The sequence below is a fragment of the Trichechus manatus genome, unplaced genomic scaffold (genome assembly GCF_000243295.1).
Source record: "Trichechus manatus latirostris isolate Lorelei unplaced genomic scaffold, TriManLat1.0 scaffold00040, whole genome shotgun sequence".
NCBI lineage: Eukaryota > Metazoa > Chordata > Mammalia > Sirenia > Trichechidae > Trichechus > Trichechus manatus.
In genome coordinates, this window is record NW_004443976.1 from 16,758,004 (window position 1) to 16,773,581 (window position 15,578).

A 15,578-nucleotide genomic window follows, 5' to 3' on the forward strand; every position below is an offset into this window, starting at 1 on the left:
AAAACGTGTGTATCAATTTGGCTGGGCCATGATTCCCTGCATTGTGTGATTGTCCTCCATTTTGTGATTGTAGTTTTATGTTAAAGAAGATTAGGGTGGGATTGTCACATCCCTGATCCAATGTAAAGGGAGTTTCCCTGGGGTGTGGCCTGCACCACCTTTTATCTTACAAGAAATAAAAGGAAAGAGAATCAGGCAGAAAGTCGGGGACCTCATACCACCAAGAAAGCAATGCCAGGAGCAGAGCGTGTCCTTTGGACCCGGGGTCCCCATGCAGAGAAGTGCCTAGTCCGGGGGAACATTGATGAGAAGGCTGACAGAGAGAGAAAGCCTTCTCCTGGAGCTGACGCCCTGAATTTGTCCTTTTAGCTTACTTTACTGTGAAGAAATAAACTTTTCTTTGTTAAAGCCATCCATTTGTAGTATTTCTGTTGTAGCAGCACAAGATGACTAAGACAGCAACTAATTCAAAAATTTTACATAACTTTTCAGGTCAGAATAACTCATCTACAGTATCCCTGTGGGCTGCGAGTATGCAACCTCTGGTGGACTGAAAGGCGAGACTCAGGCCTGGGGCCCCATGCAAAGAAGTCTGAACACTGATGGACACAAAATATGTTATTTATTGTCAATTTCTGCAAAGACACATTTAAGCAACAAAATATACATTTGTCAACCCTTTAGAATTTGTTTTATACATTAACAAATACAATGTGCTACCATAGCAATAAATTAAATGTACACTATTTACATTACATAGCAATTGGGGTCTACAAATCACCTCCTCGTTAAGAGGAAAGAAAAAAAGAAAGAAAAATCATCACCATACAGATCATCATTTCCAGGCTACACTTCTTAGATTCTATGACACAGAGGAATCTCTTCACACTTAAACATCTGCACTCCCCGGGCTGGAGTGCCGAAGGGTAACATTCATACAAGGGGGTCAGCACACATGCTAGGGAGCAGGAAGCGAGATTGGCCTTCCAAGCAAAAATGGCACAAAATCAAAGACAATGGCAATTCAGTTCCGGTCTTCCAGCCAAACAGCCCCTCCTCATGGCTGGTAAGGCACAGGACAGAGCCGCTGCCCCAACCGCCTCTCTGCCCTTAGGAGCGATCTGCTGCCCTTGACCCTAGTGGGGGTTGACTTCTTCCTCCCCAAAGGGGCACATGTGGGTGCCCCCACTGAGCACCTGGTCCAGCTGAAAGGAGAGAGATGTGGGGCTGGGGTGAGCAAGGGGCTAGAGATAAAACGTATCAGAGCTTGGCAGAGGTGTGCCCCAGCCAGCCCCCCAGATAGGCTGCAGAGGCAGCCTTAGCGAGCGTTTACTGACCCACCTTCACCTCTGAGAAAGGGGCAGCTAGAGGCTGAGCAAGGAGCTGTGGAGTCCTGAGCCCAGCTGCCTGGCCCTGGTCCCTACTGGCCACCTGTAGCCATAAGATCTACCTGAACTCCCACCCATTCCCCCGCAACTGACCTGTCTCCACTGACTTAGAAATGAATGCAGAAGGTAGTGTTTGCACTGGCACCTTAAAGGGTCAGGGCAAGAAAGTGAAGAGTTCACGTCCTGCCCCGTCACCTAAGTTTTATTAACCACCTTTGTTTTAGGAATCAGGGAGAATTGAAGAGATTTCCTTTACCACTTTTTTTTTTAAAACGGACAAGTGAGAGTTGGTTAACTGCATCTTTGCCCAGGCCTCCGACCCCTTTATAGACCGGTGTCACCTCGGTGACTGCCTGAGCCAGAGAGGACCTGCTCACTGGAATCGCGTCCCTCCTTGTTTTCCAAGCTGCATCCCACACCCCAAGACCCTCACTGAAACATCCAATAGAATCTCCCCCCAGATGGAAAAAACAGAGAGAGAGGCTCCACCAGCATCCTTGACTGCATTGCCTCCCGGCCAGAGCTGAGGCACAAGCTTACTGGCTTCTCCAAAGCCCACGGCCCCGGGAAACACAGCCACTTATTCACCAGTATGTAGATGGTGCAGAGGAAAGGTCCCTGGGTTGTGGGTTCTAACCCCATCCTTGCCAAAAGCTGCGTGCGTACCCTAAAGCATGTCATGTCCCCTCCCTGGGGCTGAGTTTTCTCGTCTGTATGAGGACGTGGTTGGACTAGATGATATATTAGGTCCAGGAAGAAGATAATCTTGACAAGGCTCAACCACAGAATCTTTTCCAAGCAACATCATTAACATTCATTAGCATAGACAGAAACTCCAGCTAAGACCTTCTATCTAGAGCTCTTTCTGCATCTGTTTTTAAGCATCAACTTAGCTGGCAGCATGTGGGTGCCCCTACAGCACTGAAAGTAGTCTCTTCAGTGAATCAGGCAGCTCTCAGAGCCACAGAGTGTCCAGGAAATGCCCTTTTTATGGAGATTGTAAGTGAAAATGCCTCAAATGCCAGCATGAGCACCCTCTAAACAAGTCTGGTCACAAAAATCCATGTGGCTTGAGCAAACCTTTGTGCCCGAAGCCTGGGTGCAGCAATTGAAGGAAAGACTTTATGGATTAGAGCAGACACAGGGAGAGTGTGGGGGAAAGCCCTCCAGGAACTAGAGCTGCCTGCCCTCCAGTCCAGGCCGGTGAGGGGAGACTGGGCCCCATCCTTGTTCTCCTCCGTCCCTCCGTATGGGGACCTCAGGTGGGCTGGTACTGCGCACTCCAAAAGCTGTAGGATGGACCTTCTAGAGATGATGAGGCAAGGTTCAGAGGGAGCGAGATTTCGGGTCCTGTCCAGAGCATCCCAATAGCAAACAGAGGGTCAGACTATTTTCAGAGCTGTGCATTTTAGGAAGCACATCAGTGCCTCCTAGTTCCTTTGGACACATGCCACCATCCTGCCCACTACTCAGAACCAACACAGCCAACCAAACCAGTTGCCGTTGAGTAGAACCCGACTCACAGCAACCCCGTGTATGCGGAGTAGAACTGCTCCACAGGGCTTTCAAGGCTGTGACCTTTCAGAAGCAGGTCACCAGTCCAGCGCTTAACTATTTGCGCCATCTAGGGACTCCACCCACCACTCAGAGGCAGGAGCAAACCCGCCCAGGAGGTGGGGGCTGCAGCAGAAAGCAGCTAGAGTGATGGGGAGAGCAGGACAGAGTGGGGACCCCCTGAAAACCTCCGAGAGCCCCCAGACGACCATGCAACACAACACATCCTCAAGCAGCTACCAATACGAGCTACCCAGAGGGGCGAGCCAGAAACCTGGAATATGTTTTAAAGAAATGTAGTTTGACCTTTCTACTTCCTTCAGAAACCCAGCCAACAGAACGCTGTCAGAACCCACGGGCCTCGTTCCAGCAGTGGGTGCTGCTGAAATGATTTTGAATAGGACTCAGTTAAGCTGAACAGCTCTTCTGTGGATCTCCTAACTGGAACAGATTTTCTAGACTAGCATTTTATATACACACATTTCCCAACAGTGTAAGGGGAGAGGTCACCCCAGCCTGCAAATAGAATCCCTCAATTGCCACGTGAGTGGGTACAAAGGATCGAGATTTTGCTCTTACGACAAAAGCAATGGGGAAATTGTCACAACATCAGTCAAAAAAATGTGTAACATTTATATGCCTCGGCTTGGGAACGAGCCCATTTCCCTCTATAAATAAAGCATTGTTGGAAATACTTGTTGTCTACTCATGAGAGCGGGCAGGCCCAGGGCTCTACCCTGGCAGCCCCACACCACAGAGGCGCCAGATGCACCGAAGCCGATCACCTCCAAGGGTCCTGCTCTTCAGACTTCATGTTTCACCTGGAGGACATGCCACCTTAAAGCCCACCATGGCCAGGCGTCAGAAATGGCCTGTCACACCCCAGACTGGGAAGAATGGGGAGCTGGGGAGCTGCTCCTCAGGAAGTGAGCTGGTTTGTTCCAGCAAAGGTGGCTCTGGCTGACGGTGCGGGTGGCACAGGGCGCCTGCACCACACTCAGAGGCAGCCAGGCTGCAGGGCTTCCACAAATGTGACCATTGCCCACAGACCACAGTTAGAGAGGGCAGGAGGAGGACTGGGGGACGGAGCCCAGGTACACTGAAGGGCACCGTGGCTGGAAGCAGCTCCCGAGGCAGCGCTGAGCCCCTACAGATGCCAGGGACATAAGTCGCTGAAGGATGTTGTGCTCCCTCCCCAAACCTCAGTTCTGCTTCCCACAGATCAGCTTGACCAGACCCTGACAGTGTCTCTCTTGCTCTTACCTGAGTAGCAGGTGGGTTAAGGATTTCTGCCTTCCATGAACCCTCACCAGCAGTGCATCCCAGCCGAGCTCTCAGGCCCTGAGGTCTTCCTCAGTCAAAGCCCACTCTCCCTGAATTCCCTCTCACTCCTGCCTGCCCACCCCTTCATGGGAAAAATGGCTTCTCAAAGGGGAGACAGTGACATGCAGCTTCTCACAGCAACCATCATGAGGAGCACGCGTCAAGTTGGGTGGGACAGAAAATTCCAGCTGCAGTCAAGGAGGTGTGCAGCGCCCTTCCTGCACACGCCCAGCTGTCTCTGAGCTTCAACGGGCCAGTGTCCCTCCCGAGATACGTGGGCAACAGGACAGGGAGCCCTGGCCTGACATCAGTTGATGGGTAAGAAGTTCTTAGCACAGAAGCAAGTAGACATTTCAAAGCCCTGGAAACGTGGGAGCCACCGAGCTCATTTTTATCAGGATGGTGTCCTGATTGTACAAATCTTGGTTCCTGGAAAAGAGGTCCCTCCACCACCACTAAATGCATCTGCTCTGGCTCCAGCCTGTCATGTCCATGAAGGCACTGTGACCGAGGACACACAGGGATGCCCCTGCTGTTGGTCTCTGTTCCCCGCCTCATCACTCTCTGCCTTTGTGGCAGATGAGCCCCCCCAGCTCCCGACAGTGCCCCAGCACCCCAATCCCTCCTTGCCCAACTCCCTTTTCCTCTGCAGACAAAACAAGATGACAAATGACCCAGACAGACATTACACCGGAGGAGACAAGGAGGGGGGGCCTCGAGGGAGGAGGCCTTGTCCAGAGATGGGGAGGTGCTTGCAGGGTCTTGGTGAGGTGCTTGCAGGGATGTGGCTGGACGGGGACACTGGGACAGACAGACAGCTCGTCTGGTGGGCAGATGGCCGAGTGGGGCAATGGGCCTTGATGGTCCGAGTAGTGGACGGCACCCCCAAAGAGCTGGACTAGGAGCCTTCTCCAGGACAGAATGGAGGCTTCCCTGGAGAAGACAAGGAGGAGGGAAATAATGACCAAAAGTTCAGCGAAGGAAGGCAGGGAGAATACAAACCCTGATGGTGCAGAGCCCAGAGGGCAAGGGGGTGGGCAACAGATGTGCCCATGGCTACAGCCCACTGAATAGATTTAGGATGAGGAAGGAGACAAATACAGGGTGCTGGACTTTCTACAACTGGGGTATTCTTTGTCAGCCCCAGGAAGTTGAGCACAAACATTAATCTGGTAAACCGAGGCATCTGGGAGTTAAAACGGGAACACCAACACTCCCATTTTCTCTTCTGCTTTTTCACAGATCAGGTTTACATAAAGTGGCCTCAGCCTGACCCCTCCTCTTGGTTCCAATTGTCACTCATACCCCTGGGAGTCCCATGGTGGGCAGAGGGCGGGCGGGGGTCGGGGGGTGGGAGGAGGTCAGGTGTGTCTCTAGCAACGTCACTAGCAGCGGTTCTGGTCTTGATGGTGGTGAGCTGGACCCATGCCCCTCGCTACTAAAGACCACGTGACCCCTCGAGCAGAGATCCACCCTGGAGATGTCCCTTACAACGTTAGGTGGTCAGGGGCACTTCTGGGCACAAGAGGGAGGACACAGACCAGCCCAGAGTGCTGGCCAAGGACTCCAGGGACACTTGGCTAGGAGGAGGGAAGGGCTGCCTGAGAGCAGGGAGACAAGGGGGCAACCTGAAGAATTCCTCCCACTGGGAGAGGAAGGTGGGCTCTGGGTTGCTGCCATTTTCTATCCGCTGCAACCAGGCTCCATCCAGTGGGAGAGAGCTCAGTCTAGTGTGTCTGGCCCAATCCTATCGGGCAACCCTTCCCATCCACCCCCAAGGCCATCCTGTCCCCTCTTCCCCATCCAGACCTGGGACCCATCATCCTAGAGGCTTCAGGGATTATTTTATTATCCCTTTTATATTTTTATAAACTAAAACGATTTTATTTTATTATGCTTTACTATTATCTATTCTGCCAGCTGGCGGGATCACTCCGGGTATTCTCAAGGTTATAAGGCCACTCGTACCCTAATCTTAAAGGGACCCACCGCCCCTCACGGCCACAGCAGGTGAAATACTCAACGCACCTTTAACAGGCGAAGCACTCCTGTTTCACATTAGTGGCCCTGTTTCAAGAAAAATCCATATAAGAGAAAAATCCAAATATACTCAAATCCATCACTTTCAAATTATTTTACTACGTTTCACTAGTGTCTACGCTCTTAAGGCGATTTACGTCTGTTATATCTGAATGGTGGTAATACTATGTAATGGCGTGCTACCGGGCGCCTCTTCCCAAGTCCACGTTCGGTTTTTAATAACCAGCAACATAATCCCACCAATGGCAGCTCCTGCGCACTCAGCTCTCAGCTCTCCAGTGAGCGCAGGGAGAGAAACGCGAGCTGATTGTCAAACACAGTCATTAAGAAAAACCCAAATGATACAAGTTTACAGTTGAATAAAGTCCACTAAAACAAAGGTAAACGTACTCAAAATTCGTCACTTCTAAATTATTTTACTACGTTTTACTATTATCTATGCTCCTAACGTGATCTGGAGCCCCTGGGTGGTGCAAATGGGTAAGCACTTAACTGCTAACTTAAAAGTTGGAGGGTTCGAGTCCACCCAGAGGAGCCTTAGAAGAAAGGCCTGGCAATCTACTTCTGAAAAATCAGCTATTGAAAACCCCTTGGAGCACAGTTCTACTCTGACACAAACAGGGTCACTATGAGTCGGAGTCAACTCCACAACTGGTTTGTTTGTTTATTTTAACGTTACCTCCATCTATTGTGTCTGATACCGTACAATGGTGTGTTCCAAGCCCAGTAGCAACAGTTCACAACTCACATCTGAGCATGGCTCTGGCCCAGGTGAGGCTCTAACACAGGAGGTGTTGAAAAGGTGGCAGGCGACCCCCAGGCTAATGCCTGTACCGTGTAGGGACAGACAGCGTCACCCCAGATGTGACCAGAGCTCTCCTTTGTGGGGGGCCCTGGTGTGATGTATGAGCCCCCTCTTCATCCAACCCCAGGAGGGAAGCTGGCTTTTGAAAGCAGTTGGAATGTGGCTATGGAGGCTGCTTCCCTGTGACGCCCCCACCCCCAGGTCCTTACCGCACTGGAGCTGGCATGGCTGAGCTTATCAAAGCGGAATTTCAGGTTTGACCTCGGGGAGTTTCTGCTTTTGGCATCTAAGAAAAAGGAGAATGTCCATGAAAACGGGGTGGAGCTGTAGAGGTCATGGAGGCTGTCGGGAGGCAGGAGGTGGGGGAGGGAACTGGATGGGGAGGCCGGAAAAATGTCTCCACAAGACACTGTCCAAACAGGCCAGGTGGCCTCTCAGCTGCCAAGACAGTTTCCTCATCTGTAAAATGGGGTAATAATACAAGTTTCCTGATGTTCTGGCATGCTGGAGCCGACTCATATGGACTTACTAGGGACAACTATTAAAGTTTCAGAAGTGTTTAGAGCTGGTTGTTAAGCACAGCCATTTAAAAAAATTAATTACATAAGCTTACACTTAAGTAAATTATATTAAAACAAAGGCAAATATACTCAAATCCATCACTTCCAAATTATTTTACTACGTTTTACTACACTCTACGCTCTTAAAGCGATTTACGTCTATTGAACCTGAATGGTGGTACTACTACGTAATGGCGTGCTACCCGGCCTCTCTTCCCAAGTCCACGTTCAGTGCTGTCACGTCGGTAGCTTGAAATCAACCGTGGTGGGAGTATTTACACTACAGAAATCAGCAAGGGTTACAAATCAAGGCTTGATATGCTGTTTTGTTGTCTAGGCTTCAGAAAGTGATGGAGAAATTGTTAATAATGCAGATTAAACTTAAAAATATGTGTGTCTATAGTCATTTGTCGTTGTTAGGTGCCGTCAAGTCGATTCCAACTCATAGTGACCCTACATACAACAGAACGAAATACTGCCCGGTTCTGTGAGCAACAATCCTCACAATCATTGCTATGTCTATAGTTATTACATTGTGAATAGCACAAAAAAGCTGAGTAAATATTCTTCCAGTATTTGAAAACTACAGTAAAACCTGCAAAAGCCGGAAATCGTGCAAGGCAGAAACCTGTCAGAGAAGGAGAACTCAAGTATTTTCTAATAGAGAGTGACAGAAAAGTGGTAAGACTGTACTCTGTCAAAGGTAGAAAACTTGCAAGACCGGGAAAACCAAGGCAGTCTCGTGGAGTTCCAGCTCTCACAGGTTTCACTGTGTTATCTGATTCGGGAAATAAGCTGCTCACGTCATTCATGAACAGATGAAGTTTTCTTCACTCATGTTTCACTCCCGCCTTATTCATAACATAAACTAACACATCCATCAATATTCATACCGGAACTACACGTGTTTGCCATTTGCAACCTTAGGTTGGCTATGGATGTAAAAGTTAGGCGAAAATCAATAGGCATTTTGTGAGAATTAATTGGCTATATGGAATTTTCAGTAAAGAATATTGTGTATTTTATCCTTATATGTAAATTGTGCTTCAGATTCTTTATAGCAGTAAGATTTATGATGACCATATACATATAGACGGTTGTGTGTGTGTGTGTGAGAGAGAGAGAGAGAGAGAGCGAGAGAGAGAGAGCGAGAGAGAGAGAGAGAGAGAGAGAACCAACTGGTAAACCTTCACCAGCTCACCCTGGCAGGGGCCACATGGGTTTCTGGTTTTCCTCTGGCTAAAGGAAGCTACAGCTCGCTCAGTTCCCCTGGAGACTTGCTGACTTGTTCCTGGTGTTTGAAATCAAGAAGTCCCACCCAGCGCTGTGAGTGCTTCCCTCTGTGACCCACCAATCCCCACTCTGGGCCCCAGGCAGCCCAGGTGTGAAATGCGGGAGGGTCAGAGCATCTGAGATCATGGTAGATGGAAATGGCAGGCCCTCCCAGGCCACCTCCCTCCCCTCAGCCCTGTCTCTCCCAAGACTCAGCTGAACAGCCTAGAGCAGGTTTCCAGATCTCCTCAAGCCCCATTTTAGTCCTGGGGGTACCCAGCACAACTTCCATGAAGGTAAAGGGCAGATCCTCAGGGTTTAATACTGGGGCAGGGGTAGGGGGGAGGTGGCCAAAGGGTGGTGCAATTAGCACTGGGGCTGGAGTTACCAGGCCCGTTCCAGATCCAGTTCCTCCCTGTGTGATGTTCAGCAAATGGCAGAAACTCTAGAAACCTCCCTTTACTGAAAACCTTATTTATTTTGATCATTAGCACTGACGATGAGCTAGGCTTGGTAACAGTTTCTTTCATTCATTCTATCAATATTTAATTAAGCCTCATTAAAAAAACAAACAAACCAGGGAACTTGTATAATTATCCCGTTTTACAGATGAGGAAACTGAGGCTCAGAGAGGTGAGCTTCTCGATGCTGCAGCCAAGATGCGAACCCAGCTCAAAGCTGCCCGCCCCCCGGAGGTTGAATGAGAGGAAGCAACTGCACCGCTCCCTCAATTGGGGAGCACAGGCGCACTTATGCAAAGAATGTTTTTGCTTTTGAGTTACCATCTGCACTTTATTCCCCGACATTGCATCCTCCCTTTGCCACCTCACGGTGAGAACCCCAGAAGCATTATGGCTCAAACCACCCTGTTGGCCCATTGGCCCTTTCTGTGTTTCTGTCATTTAGTCCGGGGTTTCTCACCCTCAGCCTACTGGCATTTGGGGCCAAATAACTCTGTGGTGAGGGCTATCTTATTTACTGTAGGATGGTTAGCAGCATTTCTGGCTTCTACCCACCAGATGCCAATAACACTTCCCCACACCACAATCAAGACAATCAAAATGTCTCCAGACATTGCCAAATGTCCCTGGGGAGTAAGGTTGCCCCTGGTTGATTCAGACTATTATTTTATTCCTGTTATTTAGCAAACATTAAATGTAACAGTTTTAAGTCTCTTGCAAGTGGTAAATTTATTTAATCCTCACGAAACCAACCATGTGGGGGTAGAAACTACTATTTCCCATCCTCTCCCCCATTTTTGCTCAGGGAAACTGAGGCTCAGAGAGGCTAAGTAACTTGCTCAATGTCACATTGCTAGTAAGTGGCAGAATCAGAATTTGGGCCAGGCAGTCTGGCTGCAGGGTCCTGAGCTTGCCCCCTGCTGTACTGCCTTCCTTGAGGTGGGGACCAAGGCTTCTATTTCTGGGCAACCACAGCCCCCTGCAATACCTATTGTAAAGGTCCAACTGGGTGCCCCTCTAACTCTTCACCCTGTCTCCCGCCCACCCCTCTTCCTCTGACCTAATGTAGGGAACACAGGGCCAGGAACCCACAAGCCACAACTGAACCTGGTAGATTTTACCTCCTTGACAGCTTTGAATCCACTTCCTTCTCCCCATTATCCCAGCCACCACCCCCATCCACGGCCCCATCACCCACACCACCCCAGTGTAAACACCCCACTGGTCTCCCGCCCTGTTCTCCCACCCCACTCCCCTCCTCTCCTGCCCCTCCCAGTCCTTTCTGAATGCAGCCTCAGCCACCAAAATGGTCCTTCTCAACAGCAAATGGCGCTCCTCGACTTAAGAACCTTCCAAGACTTGCTCCTCCAGTGGTTTCCACTGCTGGCAGGATAACACCCAGATCCTCGCCAGTCTTTCCATGACCTCATCTCTCTCCTCTCTCACCCCTCCTCTCCTTGAACTAGGCCACTTGCAGATCCCAGAACACACGTCTCTCTATTCCCTCCAGGACTCTGCATATGCTGTTCCCTCCACCTACAACACTCTTCACACCTCTTTGCCTTATATTGTTGGATAATGGCTATGACAAAGGAGCTCTGGAATAAGGGCAGGGAGGTCAGTGGAAAGAGCCTCCACTCTCAAATCCTACGATCCTAGCTCCTCCCCTATGAGATCTCGGGCAAATCATTTCACCTCTCTGAGCCTCAGTTTCACCATTCGTATTAAGATGATGAGAACACCCGCCTCTTAAAGTTGACGAACAGATAAAGTGAGCGAGCAGAGCTGACAGGCCTAACACCATGAAGGAGGAGCAGAAACTGACCAGTTCAGTGCACCTGGTGTGCATCCCCCATGAACTATGCTCAGAGCACTGCCCTCACCCTCCTGGCCCCTCCCAGTACACCGCCAGACGACCCTGCCAGATGCCACTGACCCGGACTCCGGCTCATGATGATGGGAGTGGCTGCCGCCCCCAGGCCAGGGCTCTCGCTGCTTGGGGACGGGCTGTAGACAAACACCTCCTGCTTGAAGGGCGAGGTTGTGGATGGCTGGCTGCTCTGGGGAGAGAGGCTGGGTGAGCGAGGCTAGCCTCAGCACGGCGGCCTTCCTGCAGCCCCTCCAAGCCCCACAATCTGTTACTGTTGAGTCAATTCTAACTCATGGCAGCCTTATGTGTTACAGAGTAAAACTGCTCCATTGCATTTTCTTGGCTATAATCTTTATGGAAGAAGACTGCCAGGCCTTTCTTCCATGGCGCTGCTGGGTAATTATGAACTGCCAACCTTTACGTTACTAGTTGAGCGCAGATAATTTCCATCACCCCAGGGTCCTTCCAAGCCTCAGTCTTCGGCAGGCCTGAGACAGGCCCCATAAGCCCAGGGCAGCCCCTGCCTCCCACTTCCCACTCTGACCTGCTCTTCTTTCCTGCTGCCTTCAACCCTGGCGCCACACTCTCCCAGCCCCCTCCAGCCAGGAGCCCCATGGCAGGGACACCATGCAGCCTGGCCTCCATCTTTCTGCTGCTGCGACCGTGTCACTCCAGGGGATTCCTCCTCGACCACCACCACCCCCAGAAGGTGGAAATGGCTGACGGCCACCTCTTGTTTTCATACCGCCATCCCCCCTTTATCCACATAGCCTGGAGTGGGGCTCTGCCACAGTGAGTATGTTAATGTACACAGGGGATGCCAGGCTGGGCCCCAGGGTGCCCTTCCCCGCCACAAGGCTGGACAGGGCCACACCTACCCCGCTGTCACACTCCTCCATGACCTCGCCTTCCCCCGCCGTGCTGCTGAAGCTGCTGGTGCTGGAGGAGGAGCGAGAGATGTTGGCTCGGCCGTTCTCCTTCAACTTCATGAAGGCCCTGCAGGAAACAGGAAGCAGGGTGAGGCCTGCTCACACACCAGGACACCCAGGCCCTCCCGGGGCCCTGAGAGCAGGGCAGGCCCCGGGGGAGATCGGAGCTTGCCCACCAGCCGCTCCCCTGGCCCTGTTTGTTGGTGTTTGTGTCCCAGGGGTTTCCTGGAGCAAGAGGTGCTCCCCTCAGCCTATTTGGAGGCAGTGAGCATATTCCAGGGCTCCAAACAGCTAAAGCCAGCTCTTCTCTCACCCGCACTTTCTTACTTCTCTTTGTTGGGGCAGATTTCCGGAGAGCTGGGGTTGGATGAGGTCTCAGACTTGATTTCCTGAGAAGAGTGTCCGCCATCCGGGGTCTTGGGGGTGCTGGATGCGCTGTCGCTGAGGAAATGGGAATGAAGAGGAGTGAGATCACGGAGGCGCCCGCAGACCCCACCCCACCCCCAGGCCCAAGGCAGAGTGTGGCCAGTTCTCAGCACCATGGGGGTCTGTGGGGTCAGAGTGTACCCTGCCCAAGCTCAGACGCCAGGATTTCCTCTCCCGCCCGAGTTCCCCCTCAGACACTGCTGCAGACAACAAGGTTTTCTGCTCAGCCGGGGGCTACTCCAGGCTCCTTGGGCAGAATAGAGGGCTCCCAAGGCAAGGGTCCTGGGAGGATGCCCCCAGCCCAAGTCTACCTGCTTACCCAAGAGGGTCACCCCGCCTGGCAGAGACACACGTCAAGAGCGGGCCACGGAGGGAAGAGAGTGAGGTCTGCGAAAGCCACCCCAGGACTGGGGAACAATGCAACATGCAGATGTTAGCAGGGCCACCCACTGCATGACCCAGGGGCACCATTCACATCACCACAATATGGCTCCCCAAGGGGGAAATGGAGAGCTACTGTTTAGGTGGCACAGAGTTTATGTTAATAGTAGTGGGATAATTTGGAAAAGGGTAGTTGCACAACATGAAGAATGTAATCAATGCCATATAAAAATTGTTGAATTGGCCAATGTTTTGTTATGTATGTTTGTACCACAGTAAAAAAAATTTTTAAACTAAAATAATAATAACAAACTTGTGTTTCCAATGGTCAAAAATAAAGAGCTCCCTGGAGAGGTGTGGCCAGGCGGCCCTGGGTACTAAGGACATCTTGGCAAAGGAAAGCACCAAGGGTTACTCTTGGCCCAGAGCCTGGGAGTTTCCTTCTCCTGTAGTATAATTTAAATGAGAGCTGCTAAAAAAAATTTAACAGAACATTCTAGAAGCCCTAAGGAAAGCTCAACTAACTCCGCTTAGTAGAATGAATCAAGGAAGATTTACGCAATAGGAAACATTTGAGTGAGCACTGAAAAAAAAACAAAGAAGGAGAAGAATCCAAGCAATGTTTTCAGCCTGGGTAAAAATGCTGCAGAAGTGACTTAGGAAAGTCCCATGGAGAGACTGGCCAAATCAGCCTCACTGGATAAAGAGCTGAGTGAGAGTCAGTGCCCAGGTGTCTGAAGTGGGGGACTGGGCTGGAGGGACATCATCTCCTGTAGCTGAGCAAAGCTATCCCCAAGGTTGGGCATCTGGCAGCTGTGGTGGTGGAGAGCTGACAGATCCCACCCACAGTCAGACTGGAGTCCTGGGGCCCTGACAGTTACCTTCGTGTCCGGCTGTCTCCCTGGCCTTCAGAGCCCGTGTGCAGACGGGGAAAGAGGCCTGACCGCCGCTTGATGGGGCTCCGCGACTGGTTCTTTGCCGTTGCTGCTGCCACGGGAGGCTGCCAATTAAACCAGCAAAATGAGTGCTCACACCCCAATCCCATACCTCCTTCCCTTCTTCCCCTCCCTGGTCGACAAATAGCTCCTGCGACCCCTCAACTGGCTCCAGCCTCCCTGGGCTGGAGGAGACCCCAAAAATACCAAGACAGAGAGGATGGAATCTATGGAACAGGAGCTGAGACCCCAAGACTCAGCCAGTTGCAGCCTGTTTTCTTAAGCAAAGCCAGGTGATCCCTGGAAAGAATCCACTAGAGGCAAAGATCCTTGGGAGAACACAGGGTCAAGGCCACCATAAGGAGAGCCCTACGGATTGAGGACAGACAGGGTGATTCAGGGAGCCACAGGCCGAGAACCACAAAAAGGTCCCTAGTGTGACCTGGTCCAAGCTGTCATTTTGTCAATGAAGAAGCTGAGAACAAGAGAGGGGAAGAGATTTGGCCAAGGTCATAAAGCAAATCACTGGCAGGATGAGGATAAGAACCCAGGGCTCCTGGCTCTCCATGCACTGCTCTCAAATAAACGACCCAGGCTGGGTGTCACCAATAGCAAGACAGGTTGAGAGGGGCAGGGCCAGGAGGGAGTCAGCCGGGAAGGCATCTGCTTCAGACAGAGGGAGTGATGGAGTTTTAGGAAGGGGAGACAGAAGCCTAGATTCATGTGTTATTCATGTGCTGTGCAACCTTGGCAAGCGGCAACACTCTCTGAGTCTCCGTCTCCTCATCCACAAAATGGAAATAATTGCCCTGGCCTGCTCTCTTCGCAGACCTCCTGGGACAGTAACACTAGACAATGCTATGAAAATATTTGGTAAGTTAAATAAAGTATGCAAGACCATTGATAATACTAGTCATCAGAATCATGATGGGTATGTTCTGATATTAAAAACAAAAACCCTAGTCTACACAAATCCAAAGCCACTTTGCTTTATAAAAGGATAGGCTATGTGGTTCCCTTGCCTTGCCAGCCTGGTGCAAGCAGACCAGGCCCACATTCACAGACCTGCCGGGCACTCTTCTTTAGGAACTGTATACAAAGCGATTATGAGCACAGGCTTTGAATCAGGGAGCTGCATCAAATCCCAGTTCTTCAGCTTTGCTGGGTGAACTTTAGCAAGTTACTTAACCCTTCTGGGCTCCCTTTTCTGCAAATGCAGAATGAGGGACACATCCTTACCTACTTCGAACAGCTGTTACGGGGATCAAATGAGATGATGGCTATGAATTACTTAGCTCAGTGCACCCATTAAGTGGTGGCAACCATTATCATTAATAACCACAAAGCAAGCACACCCCTCGCACAGTCACGGGCCCCAAGCCCTTGCGCAGAGAAATGCACCCCAGGGCCATTTTACAGAGCTGGCCCTAAGGAGGAGGCCCAGTTGCTGAGGAAGCTCAGGGAAGAGGACCACAGGAGAGCTTCCCGTGAGGGCCGGCCCCAAGTGCTGCTTTGGATGGAGGCCTCAAAGCACTACTTTTAAAGGGCAGGGATTGGGGTCACCCCCCAGGCAGCCTTGGTTTCCCTCTGTCATCCAGCTCACCCTGCTCTTGTCATCTAACCCAAGCCTGGGG

General features: G+C 51.0%; 1 protein-coding gene across 1 annotated transcript in view; it reads right to left on the reverse strand.

Annotated features, from left to right (window-relative positions):
• Positions 1-364: 364 nt before the first annotated feature.
• Positions 365-15,578, reverse strand: part of RAP1GAP2 (RAP1 GTPase activating protein 2) — an 86,583-nt gene continuing 71,369 nt past the window's right edge. Inside the window, exons 15-21 of the mRNA XM_023731001.1 lie at positions 13,891-14,009; positions 12,530-12,643; positions 12,152-12,269; positions 11,340-11,463; positions 7,320-7,396; positions 6,294-6,332; positions 365-5,198 (exon numbers count right to left, since the gene is read on the reverse strand). Coding sequence (XP_023586769.1) covers positions 6,324-6,332; positions 7,320-7,396; positions 11,340-11,463; positions 12,152-12,269; positions 12,530-12,643; positions 13,891-14,009 — 561 coding nt within the window. The 3' untranslated portion in view covers positions 365-5,198; positions 6,294-6,323. The remainder of the gene's footprint in view (positions 5,199-6,293; positions 6,333-7,319; positions 7,397-11,339; positions 11,464-12,151; positions 12,270-12,529; positions 12,644-13,890; positions 14,010-15,578) is intronic.